This window comes from Teleopsis dalmanni, chromosome 2 (genome assembly GCF_002237135.1).
Source record: "Teleopsis dalmanni isolate 2A chromosome 2, ASM223713v2, whole genome shotgun sequence".
Lineage (NCBI taxonomy): Eukaryota > Metazoa > Arthropoda > Insecta > Diptera > Diopsidae > Teleopsis > Teleopsis dalmanni.
Window position 1 is genome coordinate 22,539,532 of NC_051847.1, and position 14,209 is coordinate 22,553,740.

The following is a 14,209-nucleotide window of genomic DNA, read 5'->3' on the forward strand; positions in this document are numbered from 1 at the left end:
TTTTTATGGTTGTATTTCAGCTTAAAACTACACAAGAATAATTTTTTGTAGTAAGAGAATTAAAATTTCTTTATTCCAAACATAGAGCCAATAAAGTTTCAACACAAGACCTTTTATAAGGGTTGCGATAAGAGAACGATCCTTAGCAGTTGTGAGCCATTTAAGCTGAAAGACCTAATATACTACCGCTATTCCAAAATTTAATTATATTCGTTAATACAGCGTATAATAAATAAAAGTGTTTAAATGATTCACAACAAACTTATAATGATGTCATTAATTTATGACAGCTACAATGTTAGGACTTTTTCCAATTCATAATGTAATTTGTTGTTTTCTAGGTATGAAGATAAAATATGAAGACTTCATATATAACATATAAAAGGTTATGTTTTATAAAAAGTAGTGTTTTAAAAAAAGTTATTTTTTAAATTGTGTTATATTATACCATATATTTTAGTTTGGCAATTTTTATTATTTTTTGAACTCAATTTTCTCAATTATTTATTTAATAAAAAATTACTGTGAACAATAAAAAATAAATAAAAACATTAATACATAAAATAAATAAAGTATAAAAGTGAATAAAAAATAAAAGCTTGTTGATTAGTTTTTATTATTATATTTGTTAAATTAAATTATAAATAATCACTCTAAATTATATTTACATAACCTTTTTAACAAATATAACTCCCATAAATAAATTTCAAATAATTAAAAGATATGCAAAAAAGTATATATAACATATATCTTCCATTCCACTTAAATGTTGAACATTTAAAATAAAAATTAAATATTTATGATACACAATTCTGCAATGATAAATTATTCTATTTTATATATCAAAATATAAATTTTCCCAGCTTTTATATCAATTGGAGATATTTGATTATAAGGATTAACCAATTTAATAAATTGTATATTGTCATCATGGATGTTAAGATAATCGTAATTGTAGGCTGTCTTCCACTTGTTCAATCACGACAAGTTAACATTGTCTTACTATGTTAGTAACATTACTTCCAAATATACGACAAACTAGTCGAAGCCAGTTATAATAAAATAACTGAAATTCATTGCATTTTATAGTTAAAGAAAATATATTTGAGCACGAACCTATAAGTTAGAAAAAATATAGAAAGTAAAATATTCTCACTCTGAATATGTACAAAAATTACAGAGTATATTTTTTATCTTAACGGAACGGTCTTTTAATTATGCCTATAAAATATTGCTGCAATTATTATACAAATACTCGTATTATTAGCATAAATATATTTATATCCATAGATTGACGGTTTTAGTCGAAACATATGACTTAAAATCTCTTTAATGGTGTCTATATGAGTTTTTGTGACATATTTTAAACCGTTATGTTATATACAGACTTTCTGCAAAGGTAGATCCCACCCATATTGGGTTAGAAAGCCAATTTTATGTGTCAAAATACTTAAAGGTTAGGTTAGGTTCAGAAGACGCGTGCTGAGAGTTGTCTGCATTTCCACTCGGAGGCATATAGTACCCATTGTGCTGCCTCAAAATTATTATATTTCTGAAAATGCTATACAATATCTTGATTTATTCATTTAGATATAATACAAAATTATTGCATAAAACCATTCAGATTATTTTTAAAGTAGTATAGGTTAGGTAATATTACTAACGACTAAAGCTGCCCAATTTCCTAACATATTTCTCTCAGTTCTACTATAATTTTTTTTATTATAATAGTAAATAATAAATTTTATACAAATAACTAAATAAAAATCTTACTTAATTGGCTATAACAACTGGTTATTGGGTTTCGGTATGAGGCAGCATTCCTCTCCAGGTGCCTGCAGCATGAGCACTTTCTCCAGTTTCGTATATTAAGTGTACCAGTTAAATCACTAAAAAGTTATAGTTGTCATTAGTTACATTCAATGAAGTACATCTTATATTAAAACTTCTCCTAGCTTTTAAAAAAAAATTCAATGCTTCAAAAAATATTTTAATAAATCACTCCAAAATTTATTTTTGTCTTCTAGTATTTCAAATTAATTTTTTGTCATAAATTTATAAAAAATTATTTATAACATTAAAAAATAAGAAATCGAACTTAAAAAGTTTATTTCAATTAATTATTCATAAATATTAATTATTACACAAAAAGTTATGAAAATTTCTTTTAACAATAGAATAACTAATTTTTTTTTTTTAAACTTATTACAAAGGGATTTTTAGTAGATATATTTCGTGTTCATTGTTTTACAATGAGCTCTGTTAGCAGAGATTTGCGCTGTTAATAAAATTTATTTAAATTTCATCAACATTTAACTAACTCGTGCTGTACTTTACTATGCGACGACTGTGAAACGCTAAAGTTTAATACTTTTTAAATTATATACTTCATATCCATTTTATAAATTCTATCATAAGTAATCAAAAATAAGAAAATAATAAGTTTCATAAATTTTTAATTAACTACTGTTTTTTTTGTTTATTATTATCATTTAATTTTAATGTTTTAATCGAAGACACACTTTGAAGATTCTTGAATAATTGCTTATAAAATTTATAATCACTGTGATTAAGATATGTTTATAAACATTCTTAAATGAAAATTATAGGTTACATTATTTACAGCTTGATGAGTTAAACAAATGTCTGGCAGTGCTTCAAACAATATGATGAAATAATTTGTTAAAAGTATTGTTTGTGTGTATTCATAAAATTGTGCACATGATGCAATTTTTAAATAATTTTTTGATTATATTTTCTTATTATATTAAGCGTTGAAGTTTATGTTTAGAGACATGAGGTTAAAAGCAATTAATAAAAAAAATTTATAATAAATTTTAAAATGTTGTGTTGCGATTTTAATAATAAATATTAAGTTTTTAAAAGTAATAAATTTAAATACTTAATATTAAAATTATTTAGTGAATATTTTAAATTCTTTACAATAAATTATTTAATTGAGTACAATCTATGTACTCAACTTGTAATTATTTTGAACAGTAGCAGAGTAAGTACGGATCTTTAAAAAATATATAAACTTTTAACTGCGATCACGTATTATAAACGTTTTCTTAAATTCTCTTTTTATTTGCACATAAAAATGCAATAAAATTAAGTACAAAATGTCACTATAAATTTTAGGTATTTTGAATAAATTTAAATATTCACACACAGTTAAAAATAATCTGAAATGCAACAATTTAGTTAACAACTTGTTGCCTTTTATTATTTTCATGCAACATATTATTGCTAATGCCGCCAAAATCAATTTAACAATGTTGCTAAGACGATATTATTTGATTATTTATGACTTAATTTGTTGTGTCGCATGTGTCACTTCGCCCATTAACATACCTGATTCATCAAATAAATTTTTCAATGTTGCTACGATGATATTATTTAATTGTTAACCTAATGGCTTGTTTTGTTGCGACGCATATAAAAGTCTGTGAACATACCTGTCTACTTTAATTGATGAGATGGGAAATTAAAATGAATACACTCGATATAAATAACCATATTAAGTTTTTTGTATGAACATTAGAGTTTTTAAAAATATTTTTTTTAATTGGTCTGTATGTATACTGGTACGTACTATATGTACATAGAATATTTATAGAACCATAAAAACTAAATTAATGATTTTTTATTGCATTTAAATCAATATAAAATTAAGAATTTTTTAATTGCATATTTTAATAAAAGCTTCTTGTTGTATTAATAATGGTTTTTTATAAATATAATTTCTAATGATCTAATTGTCAAGATTCTATCATTTGTTAAATAAAGAGGTTTTCGAACAGAAGTGAAACAACAACAAAAATTTATTTTTTAAATTATTTTAATTAATTGAATTTTTGGCTGACCATTTGTTAAAGATATTTTAATCGAACATAGTATATAAAATAACAGCTATACACAATACTTGGATATACCGATTTTCGTTTAATTATAGCTCCCATACAAATAGTTAGGTTTCTGTTCATAACATTTGAATAAGAAGAAACTCAAGAAACTATTTTTCCTTGTTATTATAATTTAATTTGCTCTTGCCTGCAATAGACTAGATCTTACTATTTATTAACTTAAATTATACAGCACCTATGAAAATAATAAAAATTTTGAAATTTCTGATCTTTCATATTTGCATACAATTAACATTAGGTTAACATTTTCGGTATGATTTTTAACTAAAAAAAAAAAAAAAAAATTGCTCAAAATTTCTTAAGCAGCAGATAATATTTCAATTGTTAAATTGTTAAACATTTAAGTTGGGATAAAGATGAAATAATGTTGGTCACGATTTGAATGTTTCATCTGCATGTGATAGTTGCTACCATTCATCTTTGGAATGAATTACTATAAAGGTTTTCCAGTGCAGAGGCAACGCCTGTTTTGAAAAAGTTGTTTTGAAGTACAAAAAAAAAATGCATTCAGTTGGGGGAATACGTCTCAATGATGTCAATATTACATAAAAGTTACTCAAAGTGTCATGTTTATCAACAATCGTGGCCAGTAAATAAAATTAATGATTTAATTCAGATTCTAACATGTATTCATTATAATTCGATTAGATATAAATTGTCATATGTATGTGACATACTTAAAAAATGTATAGAAAATAGAATTGCGAAGGTGAGATTTTAATTGGTTTGACATTTAATCTCAAATTTTATTATTTTAATATATGAAATAAATAGAGCACTTGTATTGTTTTCGACAAATATAGTTATATGCTATACAAGATTTTTAACATTTAATTAAAATTTACAAATTGTTTGTAATACCAAATATAGACATGAATTTGCATTTTATTTCGAATTTCAATATTTTTAAAATAAAACGTCTAAAACTTCACTAAAAATAGAGATTTATAAAGCTAATAAAAAAATAAAATTAGAAAATTGGAACCCCGTATACGTAGTACTACGACCATTGTATATTTTTTCGAATAAAATTCAGTCTAACTCTTGTTCTGCATTTCTTTTATTATATGACCACGAGCGCTTCAGCACGCTATTTTTTGGGCTAAGAATAAAGCCGAAAAAAATGTGACTAAAATCTTAATAAGTCCGGTCAGGTAGTCTAGTCTGCCCTGTCTGAAAAGGACATCTTTTGTTATAAATAAATTATAAAATTGATTTGCTTTCCTAAATTTAATTTAAAGTCAAATGTAATGAAAGAAACTAATATTTTAAAGAAAAAGATTTTTGGGCAGTAGTATATGTCACTAGTAGTATTATCTATAAACAATTGAATTTTTGGGTCACCATGCAGCAACTTCGAATACTACCAAATAGCTACCATTGGTGGTTTTTGAAAATATTTTTTGATTTTTATTAAATATTGTAACTCAATACTATTTAAAAATGTTTAAATTCGCTTTTGTTTTAGTATTGATCAGATTATAAAAAAAATGTTTTATTTATTCCAATGTCACAATCTATCATATATATGTGTTTTATCAATTAGAGTGCTATCGACAACTAAATCATAATACTTTTAAGAAATGAAAGCGTGAGATATAATAACTTTATCTAACAAAAATTAAATTATTGAATTAATTGAGACTCTTATCCTCATTCGGTTCAATGAACCTCAGAAGAAGGCATAAAATCCGTTTTTAGACAAGAGCAAATAGGGATGGATCCTTTTTCTTTGCATGTTACAGAATTTGTACGTAATATAGTTTTAATTTTGAAAGGTGTGATTTAATAGAAGCATTTCATAATAAGAAACCAATGACTAATTTAAGTAGAAATCTTTTAAGACTTAGAAATCTGTCAGCTTTTTTGCAGTTGATATAACTAAATCGTGTGGATTTATTTGGATTTTTGGTATGAGCCTATGACTTTTCAAATAATTTGTATTTGAGTTTTCTAAGTACGAGTACTAATGCAGTTTAAATAGTGAATATTGTCCAGAAAGGTTCGATAACTATACAGTAACAATCATTTCTAAGCTTCTCTGGCTTTGCCTCTTAATATTTTTGTCAACATTTTGGAACTGTTATTCCTAACTGATAACTTAAATTTTAAGCCTTTTTTGTGTGAATTTTTATATGCTTTATATACTTTGCATGTTCTAGGCTTTTTCCGCACTTCCCTTGAATTGTTTTATCAATTCTTTAGAATCGTGATCTAAGCTTTATAATTTTAATTATATTGAATTTTTTTAACTCAAATATGCATTTTAATTTTCTGTGATCCGTACAGCAGTTGGAATTTTTTTTATTCTGGTTTTTTTTCTTGCTTTATATAATTTATATATATGTTTTTTTTTAATATATTTAGTATTTCAATACATAATAAACTTAAACTTGACACAGAATAAATTTATTTAATATTTTTCATTTTTAATTTTAATCTATGACAACTTCCTTTCACTGTTAGTGACTCCATTGACCTTCATTGCACTGCCAATCTCATCGAGTTGACATTTTTGGTATGAATTCTTATTTGTTCAAAAGTAACACGATGTTGACTTAACAGGGCAATAACTATAGACAAAAAAATTGTGATAAAACGTGATATATGATGCGCTAGAGGAGTCTCATCGCACTCCAAGTAACCGCATAGTAACTCGCCTAACTTGCCTAGCATTGTCAGTAGGTAATCGACACGCAGTAAAAATGTCAAAGATCGCAATTTAACAAGGCGCAAATCTGTTGAACAAAAGCTAAAATTAGAAAAAAAAAATTCAAATTAAAAAAGCCTGTAGCCTCTTCCAAAGCCTTAAGACTGCGTTTAGTTTCTTAATCTTTTATTACTGCTTAGCATTATTTTTATGAGAACGTGATATCGAAAAACCATATTTCACTCGCCAACGTGATTTTCCGTACGTAAATCATTTTTGCCAGATTTGCCAAGTGCAGTTCTGCACTTCATTCATGCATTTTGCAGCATCGCAGCTACTTTGCTGCCACCTTTGTCCGTTCAAGTAATTCAAAATTTTTGAGCAAAAATTAAAAATAAAGTCATTGATGTTTTGCCTAATGCAGCATTTGTCTCATCTGTTGGCGGCTGTTGGCGGCTGTGATTGCCATTGTGTTAACTGCAGAATGTGCCTCCAAGCCAAGAATTCTGCATGAATGCTGTTTCGTTAGTTTAGTACGCTTGGCGAATAGTTTTGGTGATTTTGATGTGTATTCACGTGTATAAGTGCTTCAGTGCTTCAGCGCTTTAACCGTAGTTGGAGTTCAAGCTGTGCGGTAGTTGTGACTAAAGTCTGGGCGCAGTAGCGCATGACAACACATGGAATTAAGTTGTGTGACCTACTGAAGAGTGCAAAGTGATTCCCTTCACTTTTGTTTTTGCTTTGAGTGAAGAACACATACTCGTACCTTTTGCGTAATCCAAGTGGCTTAATTAAGAATTTTCTATGTTTAGTAATTTGAATTGAAATTTAGGTTCATATAGATGTGAAATTAATGCGCTACTAATGAGTCCCATCCCTCTACATCTATACACCATTCGACTTTGAGAGTACCTCAGGCTTAGTCTGTGACTCTCTTCGTGCCGCATTGTTTGTCATATTCATTACTTGCAAACACTGCTTGCCACACAAAATAAAAGCAATAAAATTTGTAAAAAAGTTCCCAGCCCCAAAACGATTTAAATGCCAATTGCCAGTATCGCGAGATTTTTATCATAACGTTGCATTCACAGACGCGGATGCATCCAAAATATCGACAGCGCGCATTGTAGTTAGGCTTAGAAAATAAAAATCAAAGCAACTGCAGGCGAAATTCAAGTTTCAGCTTCTTAGGTAATGTCAGCAATGCCACACCAATTTACTTACTTACATGCTGTAATTTTTTCGTTAACCAAGTAACCAAGTAACCGAGTGACCAGCTGAGTGACCCAATCATAGCGTTCAACTTGTTTGCATACTTATATTTTAACGATTATACATTGCATCTATATTAAAAAATAATCATTTTTAATTTTTCATTACAGCTTTTATTACTGACGCTACTGGCGGTGACATATGGCGCTCGTTTAGACAACAAATATTTACCGCCACCTGCCAGTGCGGCCTCTGCAGGCGGTGGGCCTGGTTTGCAAGGTCCAGGCGGTTTCACTGGTGCCGGTGGTCCTGGCAGACCATTTGGTCAACCAAATAATGGTTTGGGTGGTTTTTCAGGTGCTGGCGGACCTTCAAGACCAATTGGTCCACCAAGCGGTGGTTTTGGTGGTCGTCCTGCTCCTGGGCCTTCCCAACCTTCAGGTCCACAAATTCCAATTCTCTCATATGTTAATGAAAATGACGGTGACGGAAATTATCGCTTTAGCTATGAAACTGGTAATGGTATTAAGGCACAGGAAGAGGGTACTATTAAAAATAAGGGCTCACAGAATGAAGTTGCCTCAGTTGCTGGTTCATATTCCTACACTAATCCAGAAGGTGAACTAGTTGAAATTACTTATACTGCTGATGAGAATGGGTTTCAGCCTTCAGGCGACGCTTTACCAACACCCCCACCAATCCCAGAAGCTATTGCTAAAGCATTAGCAGCACAAGGTATCTCACAGGCACCTGGCGGTGGTTTTGTTGGTGGACCTGGTGCTAGTGGACCTGGCGGTTAGTATATATTTTGTTTAATGTAATGTATGTATTAACATTTTATGCATAATCTTAGGTTATGGCGGAGCTGGAGGTTACGGCGGAGGTGCTGGAGGTGGTGGATATGGTGGTGGAGCTGGAGGTCCTGGTGCACCTGGACGTGGAGGTGCCGGTGGATTCGGTGGTGGTGCTGGAGGTGGCGCTGGTGCTGGCGGCTATGGTGGTGGTGCAGGTCCTGGTGGTTATGGTGGTGGCGCTGGAGGACCTGGTCGTGGAGGTGCTGGTGGTTTTGGTGGTGGCGCTGGAGCTGGAGCTGGAGGCTATGGTGGTGGTGCTGGAGGGCCTGGCGCACCTGGTCGTGGAGGTGCTGGTGGTTTTGGTGGTGGCGCTGGTGCTGGTGCTGGCGGTTATGGAGGTGGAGCCGGAGGTCCTGGTGCTCCAGGTCATGGAGGTGCTGGTGGTTTTGGTGGTGGTGCTGGTGGCGCTGGAGGTTATGGTGGTGGTGCAGGTGGTCCTGGAGCACCCGGTAGAGGAGGTGCGGGTGGTTTTGGAGGACAGGGTGGCCCTGGCGGATTTGGAGGTGGAGCCGGTGGTCCTGGCGCACCTGGTCGTGGAGGTGCTGGAGGTTATGGTGGCGGTGCAGGTGGTGGAGCTGGAGGCGCTGGTGGAGCTGGAGGTTATGGTGGTGGTCCCGGTGGCCCTGGAGCACCCGGTAAAGGAGGAGCGGGTGGTTTTGGAGGACATGGTGGTGCTGGAGGATTTGGAGGTGGAGCTGGTGGTCCTGGCGCACCTGGTCGTGGTGGTGCTGGTGGTTTCGGTGGAGCTGGAGGTGGTCCTGAAGCACCTGGTCGTGGTGGTGCTGGCGGTTTCGGTGGAGCTGGAGGAGGTGCTGGTGGCGCTGGTGGGCCCGGTACGCAATATATTCCCCCAGCCGCCGGTCGGCCTGGAAATGGTGAATTTAATCCTCAAACAGGATACAATTATTAGATTCATGGATGTAGAATTTATTGCACTTCTAAACACAATCTCCTTGAACACTGTCTCTCTGAAACATCATCTGCCGAAAATACTCGTAGAACTAAGATGTATTCTTTTGTAACTTTTTATCATTTTTAATATTTATTTGATATTTTTAATGCTTGCCATGTCTAACCTCTTTCGAATCATTAAATTATTTAGATTAATTTTTTAAAGAAAATCCTATAAAAAGGATTTTAGTTTTTTAAGTAATTTCCAAGTGTTTGTGAACTTTTCGCTTTTTTTATTAATTATTAATTTTAAATTAGATTTACAAACTCTACAGAAAATCTTTTGAAATTATTAATATATTTTAAAACAAAAATTTTTGCTTAAAATTTTTGTAAATTATCTGAAAACGTTTATCTTTAAAGAATTTTCTTTTAACTTCAATTTATTGTATTTATTTTAAATGCTTACGAAAAGCGCGATGTGAATGTGAAAATAAAAAAAAATGTTTTAAAAACTTAAATTTATTGAAATATTATTTTTATAATAGCAATTGAATGTAAATATCGTTAGGGTACATTTTCTTAAACGAAATCTTTAGCAGATAGCTTGTAAACACTCCTCTCTGAAAGTATCTATAGTCTATAAAAGGCTTAACACCGTTTTTAACCCTCCAGGGTTGAATCCAATTGCAGTAATAACCTAAGCAAATTTAAATTTGTTCTTTTATTTCTGATGGATTCCACAATAATTCTAGTCCTTTGCAATATATCTAGAATAGATTGTCTCCAAGCAGCAAAGTGTGGAAATGTAAAGCAAATATTCTAAATTAGTATTCTTTAAGTAAATAAAATGTATTGCTAATATTAATTAGCTAAAGATAATAATATGTATTATATGAAGAATGGAAAATGGAATTAATCTTATCAGCGACAAAGCGTATCTGAAATACATTCCTTATTTTTCTCACTGCTGTGGCAAGAATCAATGAAGAAAATATTTATTATTCTGACATGGTTTTCTTAGAAATAGCATACTAGCAGGAATCTGATTATAAGACTAACACCTCTAAGAGGTATCTCAATGAGATCGCTAGAATTTCTCCTTTTAAAGAGGAGTTATACTATGTGTACATGGTTGACTATATTTATTTCTATATTTTATTATACATAAAGAAGGATATATTCAATTTCAAATCAACAATATAATGTATTGCTAAATATTAAAAGAATTTCATCATTTTTGCATGTTGCGTGTGATATGCACAGATTATTCACATCTCTAAATATATATCTTAGCCAAAGAATTGGGGAGGAGTTAGCTCTATATTTAATTGTACTTACTTTAATGTATATTATAAATTTTAAAAGAGTAAAGTTACAATTTGAATGTGGTCGAAAACTGATTGGGGGAACTTAGGGAAACACACAAAAAAATTGGTTGACCATACAACGTTGTTTCGAGTATTTCTAAGCACTTATCACTTATCAGTGATTTTAAGCTAAATTTCAATAAATTCATCAAATTTTTGTAGCTGTTGTTTCTTCATTGCAGTTCGAACCCTAGAATAGAATAGAATAGAATAGAAATAAACAGGGTACCACCTCCTAATGAAGCGGAGTACTGCGACCATGATTGATCTTGTGTGCTGCAACAGACCCTAACCGAACAGAAGACATTTCGCCTTCCGAATGAAAACCGACATGTCTGCCGTTGAAGATCTCGTAATGTCAGAAGGAGAGAGTAGTTCTCGATCCAGTGACCTCCTCCTGGCCCTGATGAAGGCCGGGCAGTTACAAAGAATATGACTGCAAGTGTTGTCTGCTTCTAAGCACTATCGACAATCCATCTCTTCCGGCAGATCCATTTTGTTAAGATGATAACGCAATCCATGAAGACTCGTTAAATATTCCACCAGCAACCTTAACTCTGTTCTGCTGAAGAAAGATACCATACCATAACTGTAGGGATGAACCAGCTCTGTAACCTGATGGTTACATGGAATGTCGTGTCAGTAGCGACTTCTCTCGGCTGTAAACCATTTATCAATCAGCGACGTAGTTGTAGACCAATTTAATCCACAATATGGTTTCGGTTCACAGATTTGAATGGCCGATTCAGACTTCGCAAGACTGTTCGCATACTGTTCGAACCCTTCTAGTTTTCTTTTCGTCATAAGACACCTCATATTCGACAAAAAAGATTCAGACTTCGTAAGACTGTCCACATACGGTTTGAACCCTTCTAGTTTTCTTTTCGTCATAAGATACGTCATATTCGACAAAAAAAATTTACTTTAAAAAAGGTCACTGTTTCTCTCATGACAGTCATGACAGTCAATCAATTTATATATAATTTTTCCTTGAAGCGACTTACCCTTTACTTATTCAATTTACATTGAAATTACCTTTAATTGGTGAATGTCGCCAATGGAGGTTACTACGTTTTGTAAAGAATAATTATTTGATTCGCAGTCCCTAACTTGAGAAATTAGACACAGTTAATGTTATTTTAGACTGGAATTCTAAAATGTGTTTAAGTAATGCAAAAGATGTTCTCAAAAACAAATAAAACGCTAGCGTAATTATTTGAAAATATATTTCTAGATTTACAGACATTGGAATTAAGCAAAAATTAATTTTTAATCGATTGGTCACACCTGTAATGAACCTCGGAATGCGTAATGTTATTATTCTCAGTTGCAATATTTTGGAATTTTTTTTTTCGCAATTCTACAGAAGATTCATGTTCGCACGTGAGAATGACGGAACCGTGAAACCGGCTATTTGCGGTGAAGATTACGCGAGCTCAAATTGTCGGAATATTTGATAAATGATCATTATTCAAACACCAATGCATATTATCATCATTAATTAAATTTGAAGTAATTTGTCTTTTCATAGCAAAGATAAAACTTAATAAACATGTAAATGATAGGCTGTAAAAGTTGCTGATAAAAACGTCAATGTTCAAATAAGAATTAACATTTTATTGCTACTTAATATGTTGTATTATTTTGCTATTAAAAAAATTCAAATGCTTATAGAAAAATTGCAGTTTCCTCAAAGAAGAAGCTCACATTTCCAGTCTGTTGAGTTTACTTGATCTGCTTTTGCCATCCGCTCGAACTGAGTATGCAATGCAGCCGATTTAACCGTTTACCTGCGTACTGTACTCCCAGTCAAAAGTTCATAGTTCAGCTTTATGGAAAATCTTAAATCTAAAATAGTAATAAAAAGATAAACTGTATATAAAAAATTAAGAAAATAAATCAAACAAAGCAATTTTCACAGCACGGACAAGAGATGACGCGTAAAAATTGTGGCATCGTTCGGACACTGGAGTTCTTCTAAAATTAATTTTATTATATTTTTGGCATTTAATTTTAAACTTTGAGTTCTTGTCACGTTTTCGATATAAAAAATTTCATTTTCTATTTGATTAGTCGACATTTGAGAAATAATTTTTTCAAATTTTGTCTTATTTTTTGTTAAAGGGTTAATTGCGAAAAACGATTTCGCTAAATGAGCTACAATTTATAACCTGTAAAGGTTTATAAATTTCGTATTGGTAATGCACTTTAAAATTTCAGTACAACTTATTTGAGGAGTAGAGGTCTTAAAACGGCTTCATACATTTTTATGTATTACAAATGAAACTTGTAAGATACACAGAAATCTGCTCTAATAAGTAACCTAAATAATGTTTGTACACATTATTTTATTTGCCATTTTTTTACAAATTTTTTTGAAAAAAGATAATCACAGGAATTACTCCTCTTTATAAATGTTTGCAATTACTTATAATAATTTAAAGAATGCTTAAATCTGGCTTGGTATGTCTAAAGGCTGAAACATCTTCAACGTATTTGTAGAGTCGCTGTTGCTTAGTACTCTTACACCTAGCTTAGTGTATAGTCCTGATAATTGGAATGTCAAGAAAGTGCAATAGAATATATAGATTTTTTAATTATATGGTTTAAACTTAATAGATTAACCTATTTGGAATCATTAACTATAGGGTTACACAGTTTGTCTCAGATCCAATAAGCTAGTCCAAAAAAAATTACTATAAAATACTATTATTTTAAGTTTTTTGTCACTGTTAATTCGAAGCAATCTTCTTTGGAGTCAATACAACACAGAAAATATTCAAAGAATTTGAATATAAATCGAAAGTTTTTGAATAGCTGGTATCAATTTGAAACACCTTTTTTCATTATTAATTTTAAATAGTCATCTGACAGCAGTCAGGATGACAGCTAACAACGATACTCAAATATTGGAGTATAATGAAGATCCTGCAATAAAAACTAACTGCATCGCACTCGATTTTCCGGTTTAATTGAATTCTGGTTTAATATCGTTTTGGAACTTTCAGATGATATACAACGTTTACTGTCGGAACTTTTAGATGAAGTCACTGCAAACAATTTCTTTTAATCGGTAAAGAATTTATCAGCATTATCTTAGTTCACTTTTCTAAAAACAAATTATTTATGACAAATTGTTAGGCATTCATATATATAGTACCAATAATGAAGAAAAAGAAAAGGGAGACTACATAACTCTTAAAAAAGCAGACTAAATAGACAGACTTATAGAGGGGCAACTATTAATAGTAGGATGAATTGTATTGTATCAATTTATGTTAGGATATTATCAAAAGCTATATAATT

General features: G+C 31.2%; 1 protein-coding gene across 1 annotated transcript; it reads left to right on the forward strand.

The window, feature by feature from the left end:
- Positions 1-7,770: 7,770 nt before the first annotated feature.
- On the forward strand, positions 7,771-9,814 carry LOC119674118 (glycine-rich cell wall structural protein-like). Its single transcript, XM_038085242.1, has 3 exons — positions 7,771-7,809; positions 7,959-8,583; positions 8,642-9,814. The coding sequence occupies exons 1-3, from the start codon at positions 7,771-7,773 to the stop codon at positions 9,550-9,552; spliced, it is 1,575 nt and encodes a 524-aa protein (XP_037941170.1). The 3' UTR covers positions 9,553-9,814.
- The last annotated feature ends 4,395 nt before the right edge of the window (positions 9,815-14,209 follow it).